Source organism: Juglans regia, chromosome 1 (genome assembly GCF_001411555.2).
Source record: "Juglans regia cultivar Chandler chromosome 1, Walnut 2.0, whole genome shotgun sequence".
Lineage (NCBI taxonomy): Eukaryota > Viridiplantae > Streptophyta > Magnoliopsida > Fagales > Juglandaceae > Juglans > Juglans regia.
Window position 1 is genome coordinate 39,342,661 of NC_049901.1, and position 20,295 is coordinate 39,362,955.

General features: G+C 36.0%; 2 protein-coding genes across 2 annotated transcripts; both read left to right on the forward strand.

Annotated features, from left to right (window-relative positions):
• Window positions 1-835: 835 nt before the first annotated feature.
• On the forward strand, window positions 836-8,846 carry LOC108992678 (FRIGIDA-like protein 4a). The gene is made up of 3 exons (XM_018967292.2): window positions 836-1,805; window positions 7,788-7,963; window positions 8,067-8,846. Exons 1-3 carry the CDS (start codon window positions 965-967, stop codon window positions 8,637-8,639), a joined length of 1,590 nt encoding a protein of 529 aa, XP_018822837.1. The 5' UTR covers window positions 836-964; the 3' UTR covers window positions 8,640-8,846.
• Window positions 8,847-14,367: 5,521 nt separating this feature from the next.
• LOC108992687 (aldehyde dehydrogenase family 2 member C4-like) lies at window positions 14,368-19,764 on the forward strand. The gene is made up of 9 exons (XM_018967312.2): window positions 14,368-14,507; window positions 15,425-15,567; window positions 16,957-17,340; window positions 17,476-17,565; window positions 17,703-17,876; window positions 18,016-18,153; window positions 18,493-18,630; window positions 18,756-18,817; window positions 19,323-19,764. The coding sequence occupies exons 1-9, from the start codon at window positions 14,375-14,377 to the stop codon at window positions 19,594-19,596; spliced, it is 1,536 nt and encodes a 511-aa protein (XP_018822857.1). The 5' UTR covers window positions 14,368-14,374; the 3' UTR covers window positions 19,597-19,764.
• Window positions 19,765-20,295: the final 531 nt, after the last annotated feature.

The window sequence follows — 20,295 nt, forward strand, 5'->3', positions numbered from 1 at the left end:
TGATTTACCAACGAGGTAATATCGCTTCCGTTATGTATTCTGATCTAATATTTCTAACATGCATATTCATTTAAAAAAAAATAGACAAATCTAATATTTAAGATTAATCATTTAACTAATAACTAAGGAAATATTAAATTTAAAAATTTTATTTAATTTTGACAAGTATAGCTCAGCAATGGATGAATGGTTGAGGATTCAAAGCTTTAATTAAAATCTTGGGATTTGATTCTCTCAATACATCCGTACGTAATTACTATTAATATTATATATAATTGTGAAATATTAATTTTTTAAAAAAAGTAAAATTTATTATGAAAAATTTATTATTTATTTATTTAATTTTAGAGAAATGCTACTCATCAGTCTACTGTACATTGCACTCTCCACACACCTCACATAAGATTTTTTTTTTTTCAACCCAGCATGTTGAGTGTGCTTGGACTTCTCTCAACAGTAGGCTGCAAATAAGATTTTTTCTTAATTTTATATGAATTCATATTTACTCTTTTTTTCTTTTTTAAATTAAGCAACACTTGCGCAGAAGTCTTCGATAAAGGGCAGAAAAGAAGAAGTTTCGAGGTAAAGTTATAATATATATTTAAAGAACGATTATGCAAATCAGCCAAAACTAGTAACCTTCTTCCTCAAAAACATATATGAGTATGCGTTTCGATGTTAAATTGAATTAAATTAATTGAATTGAAATGAAAAAATTTCGTTAGAATATTTTTTTTTAAATATTATTATTATTTTTAAATATTAAAATTATTTATTATATTTTATATTAAAATTTAAAAAAATTATAATAATAATTTAAAATGAGTTGTGGTTTCCTGACGCACCCTGCTCTTCTTCCTACCAACTAGGACTTTAGGGTTCGTGACTTCGTGCCCTCTAGATTTTCCCAAATCTAATATCTATACCCTCCACGAAGTCACGGTTTTACCTAAATTTCTCTTCAATGGCGACGGAGCTAGTTATCAGCACAGACGGAGTCCAGAAGTTCTTCGATGACCTAGAAGCCCAAAAGACTATTCTGTCCTCCTGCACCCAGCTATTCACAACCCTGTCCAATCGCTTCACCTCCCTCAAAGATTCCCTATCTCTGAAATCCCAGTCCTTGGAATCCAAAATCCAAGCCCTGGATTCCACTTCTCGGGAAACGCTCGAATCCCTCTCCCACCGCGAGGATTCAATTCTCGAGCGCGAGTCCTCGGCAGCCGCCCGCGTTGAGGAGCAGCGGGAGGCCGCCCTGGCAGAATTCGATAAAACTGTTTCCGGGACCGCTGAGTTGTCCGAAACCCTGAAATCCCTTTCCCGGAAAATGGATTCCTCGGGGCTGTTGAGGTTCATTGTGTCGAAGCGGAAAGAGTCGGTGTCGTTGCGGGCGGAGATTTCGAAGGCGATAGCTGAGGCAGTGGACCCACCGACGCTGGTTTTGGATGCCATGGAAGAGTTTCTGAGTAAGAAATCGGCGGATAGGCGATGGGCTTGTGGAATGCTGGTTCAGGCTCTGTTTCCGGACAGTTTTTGGAAGGGGAAAAAGAATAACGGCCCGGAGTTTTCGAGCAGTGTGGTGGAGAGGGTGGCGGGGATTTTGGAGCTGTGGAAGGGACAAATGGACGAAGAAGGTGGGGCATTGGGCGCGGCCGAGGCTGTCATGCTTTTGCAAATGATTGTTGGGTTCGGGTTGAGGTCGACTTTCGATGAGGAGTATTTGAAAAAGCTGGTGCTGGAGTTTGCCGCCAGGAGGGATATGGCAAAGCTCGCGGCTGCGTTAGGATTTGGAGAGAAATTGGGAGGTTGGTATTGGCTTGCTTATGGCTAATTGTTCTTTTTAAATTTCCAATTGTTTGTTTTATAATAGAAGTTAGAACTACATGATATCTTACTTTATTCGTGATTTACCATTTACTTCCACTTTTTATTTCAAAGTCCTTATTGGGTGAAGACTAATTCGTGCATAAGATGAACCTTTAATTCAGAAGCCATTGCTTTAGAATGGGTGTTTGCATCTTATAACGTGATAGCATTATAGTGCATTTGAACACTTTATTGCTTTTTTGTGTTTCATTTTCTATGTCATATATGACCTAAATGGAGCTGTCACAAACATTGTTGCAAACTTGCACTGGGTGATATAACAAACGATGAAAATTAGAATCAGCAATGTAGCAAAATCTTTTTTTGATAAGTAAGAGAAATTTTATTGATATGAATGAAATAGACAAAGCCCGTGTACACAGGCAACATACAAGAGAACACATAAATACATTCTAAGAGCCAGAAATTAAAACCAGAAAGTCATGGACATTGTTTTTATTAAGCACAATAGCTGAAAATCAAAGCAATAAAGTGTGTAGGAAAAAATTCTGAAGCTCTGCCGTTGTACATTCCTTATCTTCGAAGCATCGTGCATTCTTTTCCAACCAAGTACACCACATAATACACAACGGAATCATCTTCCACACAGCCGCCCTTGGGGACATCCTTAAATCCCTTTCCAACAAGCTAGTAAATCCACTACCCTCAATGGCATTACCCAAGCTAAACCAACTCTTCTAAGTATCTCATCCGATAGCATTCTTGTCACTTTGCAATGCAATAATAAATGATCCACTGATTCGCCATGCTTTTTACACAAATAGCACCAATCCATCACAATGAGCCCCCTCTTCCTCAAATTATCCATGGTCAAAATATGCCCAAGAGAAGCAATCCATACAAAAAAAGCTACTTTGGGAGGCACACGTGACCTCCAAATACTCTTCCACGGAAAAGGAAAATTATCTTCTGGTGCCAATAATTTGTAATACGACCTCACTGTAAATTTCTTGCTACCATTAAGCCTCCACTGCATCCTATCTTCTTGTGCCTTTATATCTCCCATGGAGTATATCAAGCTGAAGAATTCTGAAACAATATTCAATTCCCAATCATGAATATCCCTATTAAAGAGGACATTCCACTGGTGAGAACCATGAGAAAATGCAATCAGATCTGCCACAAAAGCATCATTGTTAACTGCAATGCGATAGAGAGCTGGAAAAACCCTATCAAGAGTGCTATCACCACACCAAACATCATGACAAAACTTGATTATGGAACCCTCGCTGCCACAAAATAGATTTGAGTTTCAAAACTTTGCCAGCCCCTCCTAATAAATTTCCATAAGCCCTCCCACAAAACAGATTTGAGTCTTCCTTCCAAAGCGCATCCCCCTCCAAGTGATATCTCCACAACCATTTTCTCAATAGAGCTTTATTGAATGTCCTCAAATTGCGCACCCCCAAGCCACCATTCGAGATAGGAGAGCAAATTTTATTCCAATTAACAAAACGAAATTTTGCTTCTTCCCCCACTCCACCCCACAAAAAAGCCTTGAGTAGCTTCTCAATCCTATTAGCCACCCCTGCAGACAAAGGAAATAGAGATAAAAAATAGGTAGGGAGATTAGATAAAGTACTCGTAATTAATGTGAGTCTACCCCATTTCGATAAATACATCCGTTTCTAGCCAACCAACCTGTTATTAACTTTCTCTATAACCCTATCCCAAATATCTCTAGCCTTAAATGTCACCCCCAATGGGAGTCCCAAATATTTCATAGGCAAAGAAGACACTTTACAACCTAGGAGACTCGCCAAGTTAGTGATGCTAGGCACGGGCCCCACGGAAACCATCTCGGACTTACCAAGGTTCACCTTAAGACCCGACACGGCTTCAAAGCATAATAAGATTGCCCATAAGGCTTGAATCTGGCCACGATCGACCTCACAAAAGAGAAGAGTATCATCTGCGAAAAGGAGATAGGAAATTATAATGGAGCCATTGGTACCATTTCTCACTGAGAATCCAGATAAGTAATCTCCTCCAACAACAGCTTTCACCATCCGACCAAGTGCCTCTGACAATAACAAAGAGAAAAGGAGATAATGGATCCCATTGCCTCAAACCACGGGAACTGTTAAAAAAACCAGCAGGGGTGCCATTAACTAGCACCGAGATGCAAGTGGTAGTAACACAATGCCGAATCCATGAGATCCACCTATCTACAAATCCACACCTCCCAAGCAAGTAGAAAAGAAATTCACAGTTCACATGTTCATATGGCTTTTCCATGTCAAGTTTGCACAAAACCTGGAACTCCTTCCCTCAACCTAATATCCAAGTACTCATTGGCTATGAGAACCGAATCAAGAATTTGCCTCCCCCGAAATAAATGCCATTTTGAGGCTTAGAATAATTTTTTCCATGACCAAGCTTAATCGATTAGCAAGAACCTTCGAAATAATCTTGTATACCCAACTCACAAGACTTATAGGACAATAATCCTCAATTTCCGTTGCCCCATGTTTCTTCGATATGAGAGCAATGAAGTCACATTGAGGTCTTTCTCAAACTTCTTAAAGGAGTGGAATTCAAGGAACACTCGCATAACATCACATTTCACAATGTTCCAACAAGTGTGAAAAATCCCATCGAGAAGGCATCTGGACCCCGTGCTTTGTCTTTGGCCATACCACCAATGACTTTATAAATCTCATCTTCTTCAAAGGGTCTTTCCAATCAGTGTGCACTCTGCGGATCAATAGAGTCAAACAACAAACCATCAACGTTTGGCCTCCAATTCGCCGGTTCCGTGAGGATGTTCTCATAATGATGCACTATATGGTTCTCGATCTTCGAGGGGGTAGAGAGCACTTGATTATCTGAATGAAGTAACTCAATAGCATTGTTGCGTTGATGTGAATTAGCCATTTTATGGAAAAACTTCGTACTTTTTTTTTGTCTTCTTTTAGCCCAAGGGCCATGGATTTTTGTCGCCACGAAGTCTCCTCCATTAACAACACCCTCTCCAGTTCAGTCATAACCACGCTTTTCCTTAACAATACCTCCTCCGAGGTTTCTCCCATCAACTCCCTTTCCTTTGAAGCATGCAGCTCCTTTATAAGGGAAGTCTTCTGATTGTCAACATTTCCAAAAACTTCTAGATTCCACTTCTTTAAGTCTTGCTTCAAAGTTTTAAGTTTTCCTGCAAGAATGAAACTAGGAGTGCCTGTGAACTGATAAGAAGACCATCAAGATCTCACATTCTCTGTAAAGCCATCAGCAGCTAGCCACATATTTTCAAACCTGAAATATCGGCGTCCCCCATGAATGCCTCCACAATATAATAGAATAGGAAAGTGATCCGAAAAGTGGGCCTCCCATGAAGGAGAAACAAGAAACCTATCTAGCCTCGACCAAACCCGACTATTGGACCACGTGAACTCGCCCCCCGACAAGAGGCAGATCCATGACATCCAAATCAAATATGAACTCCAAAAACTCCTCCATGGCCATGGAGTTGCAATAAATCCCCGATTGCTCGCCAGGAAAATGGTAATATTGAAGTCCTTAGCCATACACCACGGCACATCCCATAAATAGTATAAACCCGCAAACTCCTCCCATAGCCTTCTCCTATCTCTATCCATGTTTGGCCCATAGGTGCCTACAAAAGCACACTCCCATCCATCTTCAACATTTTTAAATAAACTAGCGACCGAGAAATTCCCAATACACTCCTCAACCGTCTTCACCACTCTTTTATCCCATGTTAAAAGAACGCCGCCTAAAGCCCACTGAGAAGCCAAATAAGACCAACCCACAAAATGACACCCCCGCAAACTTAGAATGATTCTTCGATTAATAACACGCAATTTTGTTTCTTGAAAACACAAAACATCAATCTTCCACGTCCACAATAAAGATTTTATGCAAAGGCGCTTGTTGCGATAATTAAGCCCCCACACGTTCCAAGAAAGGATCTTAGGTTTCATTAACAAAAAGAGCACCCCTCCCTTTCAATCTGTGCCTTCCACCACTCCCATTTTTTGCTTCATAATTAATGTAGCGAAATCTTGAATCACTATAACCATTGTTTTATGTGGATGGCTTAATTTCCTTCTTGGAAAACCTATGTTGGGTTATGGTAGTTATGGCGACAATGCGAGATGACTAATGTCCCACAATCTTGCCTGACAAATGCTATGTAAGATGCAATGTGATAAGAGGAATGGACAAAGATAAAGCACCGGGTTCAGACAGCTTTTCCATGACATTTTTTCAGGCATGTTGGGACATAGTTAGGGAGGACGTCATGAAGGTTTTAATTGAATTTCACTCATTTGTGAAATTTGAGAAAAGCCTTAATGCTAAGTTCATTACGCTTATCCCTAAAAAAGTTGGGTATGTGGAGGTGAAGGATTTTCGACCCATCAGTCTTGTTAGTGGTGTGTACAAGATTATCTCAAAGGTGCTCACTAAACGTTTGAGTGTGGTTATGGGGAAGATCATCACAAAGTCCCAAAATGCATTTGTCAAGGGAAGATAAATACTTGACTCTGTTCTCATTGCTAATGAATACTTGGAGAGTGGAATTAGAGGCAGTGTTCCAGGCATCCTTTGCAAATTGGATATGGAGAAGATATTTTTCCACATCAATTGGGATTTTTTGATATATATCCTTGGTAGGTCTGGTTTTGGGAATAAATGGTGTAAGTGGATGAAGCATTGCATATCTTCAGCTAGATTTTCAGTAATGGTTAATTGCACCCCAGCTGGTTTTTTTAACAGCTCTCGGGGACTAAGATAAGGGGGATCCTTTGTCCTCTTTTCTCTTTGTTTTAGTTATGGATGTGCTGAGTAGAATGTTGAAGGCGGCGGTGGATAAGGGCTTTATCTTGGGCTTCTCAGTGTAGAGAATCTGCGGATCACCTTCTTCTTCATTGTGATGTGTCGAAGGCTTCGTGGGATGAGGTTTTCGCCAAGCTTGGCATTGCTTGGGTGATGCCAAGAGTGTGGTGAATCTTTTGGCCTGTTGGAGAGGGATTTAAGGAAATCATCAAATAGCGGCTGTTTGGAAGATGGTTCCTCTTTGTCTCATGTGGTGTATTTGGAATGAGAGGAATAGTTGCTGTTTTGACAATAGAGAACGCTCAGTGGATGGGATCAGAGCTTCTTTTTTCATACTTTGTTGCTTTGGGCTTCGGTTATTGTAATGGATGGGTTCAGTCCCAATGACTTTCGTGCTGTTTTTCAGCTTTAGCTTGTAATTTGGTGTTTTCTCTTGTATACTTCTATATACTTGGGTTCTGCCTAATTACTTGATTTCAATAAATTTCATACTTATAAAAAAAAAAAAAATGTAAGATGCAATCAAACTATATATTTGTGAGTTGACCAACGTGTGCTTTACTGTACTTGAATAGTTAAATGAAACAGCTCTAAATGTCTTATTCCCATTACGATAAAGATAATCATCTAACCATTATGAAGTTACTGGGAGAATTATATTGTTACAAATGAGTATTATCATGTCAATTCTAATAGATTTCATTATACATTGAAATATCAAGTTGATATGAGAATCACTTACTGTGGAAATAATTTGGCTCGTATGGTTTCAGATGAGCTCTCTTTTAAAATTTTTAGGTGAAAACGAAATGTAATCCTTCATGGAGTCTGGAAGAAATATACTATCATTGTACATTGTTGTGAATCTTGTGGTGTGCTAAGTCCCTAGTTCTCTTCTAAAATATAAAATTATATTTAGTGAAGTTACAATGTTGAAACAAGGCTTTTAATTAAATAAAAAATGAATATATAAGAGTAGGTTTGATTGGACCTTTAAATACGAATTGCTTGCTTCCTTCCTAATTCATTTTTCTTGGATGCCCAACTTTCAATAATTATTTCTGTTGCATCCTCTTTGTTAAAGAAATTTCTTATCACTGCAGAGATTATTGATGAACTGGTGAAGAGTGGTAAAGAGATAGAGGCTGTGTATTTTGCTTATGAGGCTGGTTTGACTGAAAGATTTCCTCCGGTTTCTCTGATCAAGTTGCACCTCAAGAACTCCAAAAAGAATGCTAGCACCATATTGAAGAATGGCAATAATAGCATGGCTGCAACAGTATGTGTAACAGCTGCAAATTTAAGTTTGCCAATAATTTATGTTGTCACATTAGAGTTTATGTACTTGTTACATGATTCCTTACTATAAATCAACCTTTTAGGAGGAGTCGAGCACTCTGGAGTTGAATTCCATTAGAGCAATCATCAAATGTGTTGAAGACCACAAGCTTGAATCAGAGTTTTCCCTCGATAGCTTGAGGAAGCGGGTTACTCATCTGGAGAAAGCCAAGGCAGAACGTAAGAAGAGTTCGTCAGCAGCTGGTAAGCCTCAAAATAAGCGAGCTTATGGTGCCAGTGGTGGCCGGGGCAGCGGACCACCTTCTTTCCGTCCATCCAAAGCAGCCAAATTTAGTAATACCTACCCTTCCTCTTTCAGCAGGAGGAACCCAGCTCCTCCTGCACAAAGCCCGACCGCAAGATATACTGGGCCATATAACTATCCTAGCCATAGTGTGTATGAGGGTCCCAGTGCAACCCCATATGCTTCCAGCTACGGTGTGCCCCACAGTCAAAGTCCTGCAATTCCAAGACAACACTACTCACTTCCTGTTGACAGTATAAGCGCTTCTGGGTATCGGGCTGGTGGTTCTTATGGAGCCCAGACTAGCTATGGTGGTTATGATTACGGTAATGCTGCCCCACCCACTTACCAACCTTCATCATATACACAATAATTCAGAAGCAGGAATAGCTAGATATTAGAGATTGTTTTTCTTTTTTTGTTTGTTAGTTGCAGAGGGGCTCCTCGTTTGAGAATGCTGTTTTATCTTCTTTTGTTTCCTTTGTTTTTGGCTGCCCTCCTTGGTGGTTTGACCGGGAATAACTCAAGGCTCCCCATGGATTATATACCTTAAATGAAGTAAAGGTGGATTTGATTATCATGAGTCCACAGATTTTTGTGGATATTTTTTTTTTTTCCTCGGAGGTGATTTATTTGCCATACTTTCCCGGTGAAATTGAACATTTCCAGTTCGGTTGAAAGGTAGGTGCTGAATGGCGAATACCGGTCGGTGGGTTTGCTTGGACTCATTTTGCATTGAGATCGAGCTGTAGGGATTTTACCCAAATGATTGTTCCCATTTACCGGAGATATGCTGCATGCATCTTTTATTGAACAATGTCATCATTAATCCTCAATCTAACCATCAAGCAACAATTCTCAATCTGTTCATGCTATTTACAACAAAACGAAGGAGAGCCTAGATGATCATCGAACAAACGTGTAAAAGAGAGAAATCTGTCCATCCATGTTCTTCCCAATACGAGGCAGCTTTTAGGATACCTCGGTGTCGGCTACTGTCTGCTCAAGAGTTCAAATCATTCAATGCTGCAAACATTATCAAAATTCAGAGAACATCACATCCCTGTCCCCAATTATTTAGGCCATATTTGGACGTGTACACATTCAAAATATCTATCTGTTCACTGTTGTTGCTATTTAATGAAATACCCTTCCCATTCAAAATAAATACCCCAAAAGAAAGAGCTCCATCATCGAAATACCCTCCCTCACCTCTAATTATCTATCTGCTTATGGCACAAAAAGTGTCCTTTTTAGTTACAGTGCGTGGGACTTGTTTAATATTATAAAGTGCTGAAAGGGGATATGACTCTCAGGAGTTGCCGGGTTGGTTCGTTGGCAATTATTATTTATTTATTTATTTATTTTTATTGTCATTTACCAAATGTGAAAAACCACGGGCTTCTCATTTGGTTGTTATATTCATTGGCTGTACACAATTTGCTTTGCCATTAAAAAGGACTCTTCTTTGATGCAACAGTTCTTGTGGGTAAGCAAATTAAGTAAATTATTTTATAAATAAATTTAATTAAATGTGATGCGTCATATTTATTTTATAATAAAAAATATTAAATTGATCTTATCATATTAAATAAATATATATATATATATATAGATAGATAGATACCAATATGTTAAAATGAGATCAAGCCAATATTAATAGATCTAAATTGTTTCTCATCATGGAATTAATTAGAAGCATGCATGCTTACCTCGTGATTTTCCACTACCTACAAGCAGTATCAGACGCTTTGGTTTTAAATATTATATTGTTTAGGAATAAACAAAAAAAAAATCCATTAATTACCATATTAACTTGATTATGCATGTGTTCTAATCAGAGCCAAGGAATCAGAGGACCACTTCATGAAAGATTGCCGTTCTTACAAGACCGTCTGATGCTTTGATTAATCTCAAATAAATGCAGTACTGCATGCATACATATATATATATATATATATATATATATATCTCCTTATACTTAAAAGAGGCTATCGCTCCATGAACAGTGACATCAACAGTAATAAACAGTAATCGTGAACAGTGATAAACACGGCAAAATCACAAAATCAAGACAAATCTCCGCGTCCCTCTCTGCATCCTCGAAGCAAAACCATGACAAAATATCATAAAATCATCACAAAAATACACGACAAAATCACAAAACCAAGGCAAAACTATATATCTCTGCGTCCCTCTCTACATCCTCGAAGCAAAACCACGGCACAATCATCATAAAATCATCACAAAAATATCACAAATTAACAAAATCACCAGAAAATCACTATAAAATCACAACAAAAATACCATAAAATAAAAAAAATCACCACAAATTACGGTGGTGGAGGTGGCCTAAGGGGAAGTGGGCGTCCGTGAGGGAAGGTGAGCATGCATGGTGGCTCGGCTGGGCGTGAGGACGGCTACGAGAGGTGGTCGGTGGCGAAAGGAGGTCCCGGTGGTGGTGCTGTGGCCAGAGGAGGTGGAGTTCCGCCGTGGGTGTGGAGAACCCGTGCAAGAGAGAGGTGGATTTCGTGGGAGCAAACGGCAGGGAGATGGAGGCCGAGCTCGCTGGAGGGGGATGGCTGGTGGGAGAGGAGGCTACTGTGGAGGTGGTGGCGCCGGAGGATGGCGCACGGCGACGCAGCAACATCAAACCCATTCGGGCTGTGCACAACCGAGAGAGAGGAAGAGAGAGCATGAGAGAGGGAGACCGGTGTGGGAGGACTCGCCGAAGTGAGGTGGTGCCGGTGGAAGAGGTGGTGAGGCTCACCGATGCACGGCGGCGTCGGGCTGGGCATAGGAAGATTCGGCTGGGAGAGGGGCAGCGTACCGCGTACGCGTGAGCTGAGGGAGGAGAGAGAGAGGGGAGGGAAAAGGGAGGGAGAAGGAAAAAGTTATAGGTGTTTATCTAGTTCCTTCGTCTTGGGTTCTTCAAAATGATTTAACAATAAAAGATTAAAATAGTAATTTAAATATACATAAATATTAATTTAATTAAAAATATTGAAATAAATTAAATAAACGATAAAATTTTATTAAATATTTTTAAGAAATTAATCTCAATCATTCATTTTAAATTCTTAGATTTGATCTAATAATAGAAATTTAAACATTGATTTAAACTAATTTAAAATTTAAATAATTAATATATAAATATCATATTATACATAAACTATCAAATTTAATTTATTAAATACTAATCTTCCATCATTAAATAAATGATAAAATTTTACTAAATATTTTTAAGAAATTAAAATCATATAAATAATTAGAGTTTTAACATAATTTAAATATGATAATATTCTTAATTAACTAAATTAGGCAAACGTACGTGGGGAAGGAGAGAGAGTGAGAAAGGAAAAGTGGGAGAAAATGTTAGTTTTTAGGTTTTAAATTCCAACCCTTCATTTTTAATCTTCAGATTTAATCTAACGATAGAAGTTTAAATATTGATTTAAACTAACATAAAACAAATAATTAAAATATAAATATTCTACCATACACTTAAAATTAACTTTAATTTATAAAATATTAATTTTTCATCATTAAGTAAAAGATAAAGTTTTACTGAACATTTTTAAGAGAATAATATTATATTATACACTAAATCAACTTTAATTTATAAAATATTATTTTTTCATCATTAAATAAATGATGAAATTTTACTGAACTGAACATTTTTAATAGAAAAAAACTATCTAATTAATTTAAATTTTTAATAATTTTACTCATATGTATTAGACTATTTTAATATTGAAAATCATAATTTATTTATTTTTTCAATTAGGCAGACATGGCAAACGTGCACGTTAGCCACCGCTAGTATATATATATATATATATATATATATAGACCATGCTACTAGGACTGATGATTTAACCGAAGAAGTGGACCAATAAGTTCAAATGCACTTTTTTATTTTTTTTTTGTTTTTATTTTTTTCCTTTTTTTAATCATTTTTTACACAGTTTTAATTTTTTTAAAAAATTAAAAAGAAAATTATCAATTCACTAATATTTATTATTCACTTCCTTAATTATTAAATAAAAAAATTAAAAATTAAATCGATATTTTTATCGTTCAACTAGAATATATATACACTAGTAAAGGGCAAACACGTGCATTGCACGTGTGCCCAATTGTGAAAATATAAAAAATATTTTTAAAAATAACATTTATGAAATCTAAAAATATGTAATAATAAGAAATAGGTTAATATGTATAATTATAAAATGTAATAATTTTGTCTATATTTTAATTTTCTCATTGATTATAAAAATAATCACATACAAACACGTAAGAAACTAATAAGAAATCAATCATGTGATTAGTAGTTTGTAGTTTGGATTTTACCATATCTGTTTATATGAGAATTTTATTTTACAGCTTTTAGGGATGACAATATGTAGTTTGTTGTTCTAGTTTTTAGTCTAATTTTTTAACTTGCATATGTAGCAACTATCTCATAAACACTTTGCAGTTTTCATTTTAGCATGTGTTTAGATGAGAATTTTATTTTACAACTTTTAGGGATGACCATATGAATTTTAATTCTTCTACTTCTTAGTCTGTAGTTTTTTAACGTTCATGTGTAGGAACTATCTGATAAACATTAGCATATATGTTTAGATAATAAGCTTATTTTACAGCTTTTAAGGATTGATCATATGTAGTTTATTTTATAACTTTTACACGGTTTAGCTAGTTTGTAGTTTGTAATTTTTTAATTTGGATGTGCAAGAACCACATGATAAAAATAGATAGAATATATGATGTAATTGAAAACAAAATGAATAGAGATGTATCAGTTTCAATATAATTTAAAGCCAATGAAAAATTAACTGATAAGAAAAGTCAAAGAATTACATATGCTGTTAATTTTCGTAACTAAAAAAACATCCATCATATATGTTCAGATGGTAATTTTATTCTTTCAGTTTAGTTTAGTTTTTGAACTTTCTTGTCTACCAACCATGTGATAAATGGTCTGCAGTTTGTAATTTTTTCTAATTTATGTATATAAACATGCCATAAGAGCAGATATGGTATATGACATAATTGAAAGCAAAAACATACAGACCACATCAGTTTCATTATACATAAAAACAAAGGAAAAATTAACTGAAGAGAAGAAAGAGAACTACATACCTAGTTATCTTTGAAATTTCAATTCAAGGAACAAATCTAACAACCCTGAGCCACCAAATGTTTGTGCGATGTGAATGAGAGAATGTTGATTTTAAACGTGAGAGAATTAGTAGGAAGAAGAATGTAAGAGCAAATGGAAGTAAAGATGAGGAGAATTACTCTTATAGGAAACGCAAAGCGGTGCAAGTGATAGAAGAGTAAAGAAAAAATTAAAATTACCTGATTTTTCTTATCCAAATTGCAATCGGTCCAAGCGGTGGTAGATGAGAGTGAAAAAAAATAAATTTATCCAATGTCTACAAATCCGAGAATGACAAATGCCAAACGTTCCAAGAGGCGACTGTTGACGAGGATGGGAAAATTTATTATCTAATTCCTGCTAATCTGAAAACAACAAAAAACAAAAGGTGGAAGTGGTGCGAGACGGGGGGAGAACAAACTTATCCGAAGGTTAAAATATATTCTAGAACCTCGCTGGTGTATTTTCGTTAAAAAAAAAAAGTGGTTTTACAAAAAAAAAAAACTATTCAATGCAAATAGTTTTGCAAGCGAACCTAAGTAAACCGTAATTTAATAAAAATAGGAAAAAAAAACCTAACACAAAACGTTAGGGAAATTAAATTAAAAAATAGGGATAAAATCGGTAAAAAAAAATAGACTAAGGCAGCAAGCTAAGGATATGAACGGAAAAGAAATAAATAAGAAGTGCAAAAATGAAAAATATGGGTAGATGACTGCAAAAGCCAATGATATAAGAGGAAAACAAATAGAAATGGAAGGATAAAAAAGAAAGAAAAAAAAAACCGAACTCAGGACGTCGTGGCAAAATGAACTGAAAAATAGGGACAAAATGGGAAGAATACAGTGGACGACACCTGCTTATAGCCGCTTAATACATATAAGATATATGATATAATTAAATCGATATATATATATATATAAGCGGTGCAAACAACAAAGATGCAGCCTGACCGAGAGAGAAGGAGAGAGATGGAAACTCCCAGCAATGGCAGCTCGGACTCTTTTGTCAAGATGCCAACCATAAAGTTCACGAAGCTGTTCATCAATGGAGAATTTGTTGACTCCGTTTCAGGTTTCTCAATTCTCTATCTCCTGGCTAGTTCCAACGAACTCAGTTTCTCTAATCCGTATACTCTTGTCTTGTGTTTACTTCGATCTTATTCGCGGATTCCCCAACTTTATTTGTTGTCAGTACTCCTCTGCACCGGGCAAACCAAATTCGTTTCATCTCTTTTCCTCAACTGTTTCAGCATCGATCTTAGTTAGTCTTGGATAAATACTTCTTGAACTGAGCTATTCCTGAATATTTATGTGTGTAGGGCCGTCCATCCGGATATAGATTTATCTGAAAATATCCGGATGCGTATCCAGATTTTTAAAACCGAGCGGATACCCGTTTGAGTAAAACCGATTTCAAGCGGTATCCGGTTTTACGGATACTCGGATTGTAACTGATTTTCGATTTTAACTCCACTTTTTTTTTTTTTTTAACTCCACTTTTTGGATAACCGTCTAGATTCACTTGAATTTTCGAGTTCTGAACCAAAAAAAACCCGATCCGAATGCATACCCTTGTGTGTGTATGCGTAGAAAGAGTTGTTATAATGCTGAGATCTGAGAAGTTTGGTTTTTTGTTAAGATAATCTCAGCCAATCTTGCCTTTAAAAAGAAAAGAAAGATGATCCAATTTTCTGGACGGTACTTAAGAGCCCCTTTCTTTTTGAAGGATTAATAGGGCGTTCGATATAATATGACAAACCACCCAACCCAACCGATTGAAAAACCAGTTGGCAGCAAAATTACCAGAGTAGCTCATCATGTTTCATTGTCATTTCATTTCACTTTACAATATTACACAGTACTGGGGCATGAAACTTACTCCATTTAGTTGTGTTTTCATGGAGGAACATGTTAGCTAGAGCCTAGAGTACTATAGTAACTGAATTTATCTGTGGGAAACTTTTCCAAAACCAAAAACAAAACAAACAGGAAAGACGTTCGAGACTATAGATCCAAGAACCGAGGAGGTGATTGCGAGGGTGGCGGAAGGGGACAAGGAGGATGTCAATTTGGCCGTGGAGGCTGCGCGTCAAGCTTTCGATCATGGTCCATGGCCCCGCTTGCCCGGCTCTGTACGTTTATCTCAGCTTCTTTGATGGATCAATATTTCTCGTTTAGTACTTTACTGTAGACTATTTTCTGTTTGGATTACTCGTTAAACGTTTGGAGTTCTCCAAGATTGTCTGTCGATTTTCTTTACATATATAATTTGGTTGATATTGATTAATTTTTCGGAAAGTTGTCTTAAGGTGTCATGGCCGTGTAGATAGAGAAATTATATATAGTCATACTCTAATTATAAAAGAATTATCAAAAAAAAATCTACACATTAACGTGATTTAATACAATACGTTAGATTGTAAAATTATTTTTTATGTAAAGTAAATCTAACGCATCACATAAAATTATATCAATTTATAAATTTATTTTTATATAATCTCTTTATATTTATTGTAATTCTTATAATCAAATGATCAAATTTTAGATAATAAAAATATAACATCTCATCTCATTATTATCGTCTAAAAGTATTTTACCGCACCTAAATATTAGTGGGCCGGTGGCTTAATTGTGTAGTCCCCAGTCTATTGCGTAAAGTCCTCGTCCAACTTATAACCCCTCCATGGGGGTTTACTTTTACATTTATTTTCCACAATTGCATTTTTCCTCTGCCCACCGAATGACGCATCTGAAGTCAACTTGACTTAGATAAAGAACAGTAATGAACAGAGGCGGCATTTCCTTTCTGGCATGCAACATGCAATTGTTGCGTATAAACCAAGGACATAGGGACGGTGTAACGCCCCATAAGCTAGTATACCCTCCATCGTTTCTCTCCTGCACTTTTCCTCGTGAATGCATGTGACGAAAAAACTAATTTCCTCATGTCATACTGGATATATATATATATATATATATATCATATAAAGATGTTTTGAGCTAGTCGTCTATCGTCTACCGCCAGACCACTGCATGCCCTCCTACACTTAAATGGTAATTTATTTATTCCTGACCTGTTCTTGAGCATGATCTTAATTAATTATTAGTATCATATATAAGCCGTCCGGTTTAGATCTCGTAAACCAATAGTCATTGTAATATTCTATATATATGAAGATTATTTTGGAAATATACATCATGATCATCATCATCATCATCATCATGTGGGTGTCCCGTTTTCATTTAATTATATATATAGCATAACTCTAGTCTTTATAAACGCTCATGCGTTATATATATACGTACTTATATATAACTAGTAGTGTGTGTATATATATATATATATATATAATATGGTAGTACATCACTACTGGCTCATATTCATGGCCGGCTCATAATTACATGTAAGAATGTCACGTGCAGTTATCATGTAAACCTTTCTTTTTAATTTGTTTTTATTTGTTCAAAGAAAAGGAAAATAATAATTGGGGCTTTTTTTTATATATTTTAATGAATTTTAGGAGAGAGGAAGGATTATGATGAAATTTGCAGATTTGATTGATGAACATGTAGAAGAATTAGCTGCCTTGGAGGCTATTGATGCTGGGAAATTGTTTGGTCTAGCTAAGTTACGTGACATTCCTTCGGCAGCAAATTCCCTACGATACTATGCGGGTGCAGCCGATAAAATTCATGGGGAGGTGTTGAAAATGTCTCGAGAGTTTCATGCTTATACATTGCGTGAGCCAATTGGTGTCGTAGGACTCATCATTCCCTGGAATTTCCCAACCACCATATTATTTAGCAAGGTTAGCCCTGCCTTAGCCACTGGCTGCACTATGGTCGTCAAGCCCGCCGAGCAAACACCCCTTTCAGCTCTTTACTGTGCTCATCTTGCTAAGCTGGTATGTTCCCATTTAGAAGAATCAATCTATATATGCATGCATGGTTGTAACTAATATGCCATGCATATATTCCTTATTTCTTCTTCATTTTTCTCCTTCTACATTTTGTAATAACTTTCTTAATGGTTAAGCAAGGCTGGTATCCCAAATGGAGTTCTAAATGTTGTCACTGGATTTGGACCGACTGCTGGTGCTGCCATTAGCTCTCATATGGACATTGATGGGGTAGTTTTTTAGTATTTAATTACTTTGATATATCTTTTTTAATTATTAAATATTTTGGAAAACTCTAGGGCCACTTCTATATTACTTCAGTTGCATCTTCAATATATATTAATCTAGTACTTGTTCTCAATATTTAGGTCAGTTTCACTGGTTCCACGAACATAGGACGTGAAATAATGCAGGCTGCAGCAAAAAGCAATTTGAAAGTGGTTTCACTTGAATTAGGAGGCAAGTCACCCCTTGTAATTTTTGACGATGCTGATGTAGATAAAGCTGTTCAACTTGCTCTGTTGGGCATTCTATATAACAAGGTGAAATGGATTTCCTTTAATCTTTTTATAATTTTATCTTCATTTTATATTTATTGCATTTTTAATTAGAAAACTAATAAGGCTAGAAAAATGTGGCTTGCATGATTGTTTTTTCTTTTCCTATATATGTTTTTTTCAGGGAGAAATATGCGTAGCAAGTTCTCGCGTTTTTGTTCAAGAAGGAATTTATGATGAATTTGTGAAGAAGTTAGTGGGAAAGGCAAAAGATTGGGTAGTTGGGGATCCTTTTGATCCTAAAGTAAATCAAGGACCCCAGGTAATTAAGAATCATTTAAACGCATTGCGCAGGCGTGCGATTTGTATGAATAATGCTATTGTGTCTCCTTAATTTGCCATCTTATTTTGACCGTTTACATATTTTTTTTTTATGATTAAAAAAGTGACTATTAGTATATTTATATTTTTTTATTTTTTAAAAATATTTAAACATATTTAAAAAATATTTGAAATAAAAAACAAAAAAGAAAAAAAAATGTAATTTGCACTAACTAGGCGGCACAATGAGCAGGCACCTGCTGGCGGCAGAGTAGCACCGCTCGACTTGTATATATAGAGTATGTAATTCGAGGCCATATATGCATCTTTCTATGTGCAGGTTGACAAGAAGCAGTTTGAAAAGATCCTTTTCTACATAGATCATGGAAAGAGAGAAGGAGCATCCTTGTTAACCGGTGGTAAGCCTGTGGGGGACAAGGGCTACTATATTGAGCCAACAATTTTCGCAGATGTTAAGGTGAATGTGTATTCGACTTCAAAATCTCTCTCATTTCTGGACGTCGTACGTGCCAAAAAATAATAAAAAGAATCATGAGGACGTTTGATTTAATTCTTTAATTATATCCTTTGAAACTTGCTCAGGAAGACATGCTAATAGTGAAAGATGAAATATTTGGACCTGTGATGGCGCTCATGAAGTTCAAGTGAGTATTATTAATAGTATTTCGGCATTGTTTGCATTCTCAACTCATCTCCATCATTATAATTTTTCAAATTCTCATATAAAATATAATAAACAATTTAATTTTTTCAAATCTCAAAACAACTTTCCCAAATTTTTACACAAAATATAATTAATAATTCAATTTTTACTCTACTATTTACAAACCATCTCAACTCGATGAATCCAAATCACTCCTCAGTCTTCATTTTCTATATTTCTACTGTGTAAAACATTAACACATTGACATTTTTAATTGTCTCTAGGATCATTTTATCAAATAATTAGTACTTGGGATAAATAGATTAGATTTCCCATCTCTCTCTCTCTCTATAATATATATTCTATATATACTATGAGAGAGATAGATCATACAGTACGAAAGGAGTTCTAAAATATCTATTAAGCATTTACTTATGCTTTTCGAGAAACTGACTAGAACAACTATAAGTACTACTAGTGCTCATGTGATCTAAGTATACATGCAGAACAATTGATGAAGCGATTAAAATGGCGAACAACACAAAATATGGACTTGCAGCAGGTATCGTGACCAATAACTTAGACGTGGCTAACACAGTGTCAAGATCAATCCGTGCCGGGATTGTTTGGATCAATTGCTATTTTGCTTTCGACAGCGACTGCCCTTTTGGAGGGTACAAGATGAGTGGGTTTGGGAGAGATAATGGTTTAGAAGCCCTTCAAAAGTATCTTCAAGTTAAATCAGTTGTGACACCCATTTACAACTCTCCTTGGCTTTGAATCATCAGTTGTGAAACTTGATGCATGGGTAGGATATTGTATTATATCTCTGAATTAATAATGCAAACAATGTCAAATAAATTACAGTGCTTTATTGATTAGAAATGTACTACCCAGCTTGCAGTACCCTTAATTAATTATTAGTTTTAAAGAAAATTGCTCATAGAATTAGCAGGGTTTGTTTGCAGTCGCACTAGTCCATTTTAATTTTCTTCTTCTCTGATCTATTATTTTTTTGTTTGTTTTTCTTTTTTCTTTTTTTATCCCACTTTGATTTCTGATCATCAGTAGGTGTTTATCAATTATAGGGAATTTGAATGTGGCAAACCCGGTGTTAACATCAATTTGTGCGGGCACCATTTGAATCAATTTTTACAAGTCTTAGAATATTTTTTTCAAAAATAATAAATGAAAATTATTAAAAACAAAATATTTAAAAAATAGTTTTGGGTGGCTAGCCTCCACAAAATTAAGCTTATAAGACTACCTCCACTTCCGTTAAGAATGGCTAGACCGCCTCTAAAAGTCAAGGGAGTGGCCGCACCAATTCCGTACAATCTTTCTAGGTGGTGCTATTATTTCTTTGGTTTTTTGGGTGGCCTAGCCACTTTAGAGCACTTTTATTAGATTAGTTAAAAGTTAAATTTAATGAGTATTTAACTATTAAAAAGTAAAATATGCTCACATTGGATTAGTCAA

Coding starts and splice junctions, on each gene's coding strand:
- LOC108992678 (XM_018967292.2), top strand. CDS start 965: ATGGCGACGGAGCTAGTTATCAGCACAGACGGAGTCCAGAAGTTCTTC. Junction 1,806..7,787: donor ATTTGGAGAGAAATTGGGAG/GTTGGTATTGGC, acceptor TTATCACTGCAG/AGATTATTGATGAACTGGTG. Junction 7,964..8,066: donor ATAATAGCATGGCTGCAACA/GTATGTGTAACA, acceptor TCAACCTTTTAG/GAGGAGTCGAGCACTCTGGA.
- LOC108992687 (XM_018967312.2), top strand. CDS start 14,375: ATGCAGCCTGACCGAGAGAGAAGGAGAGAGATGGAAACTCCCAGCAAT. Junction 15,568..16,956: donor GGCCCCGCTTGCCCGGCTCT/GTACGTTTATCT, acceptor AATGAATTTTAG/GAGAGAGGAAGGATTATGAT. Junction 18,631..18,755: donor CAATTTTCGCAGATGTTAAG/GTGAATGTGTAT, acceptor AAACTTGCTCAG/GAAGACATGCTAATAGTGAA.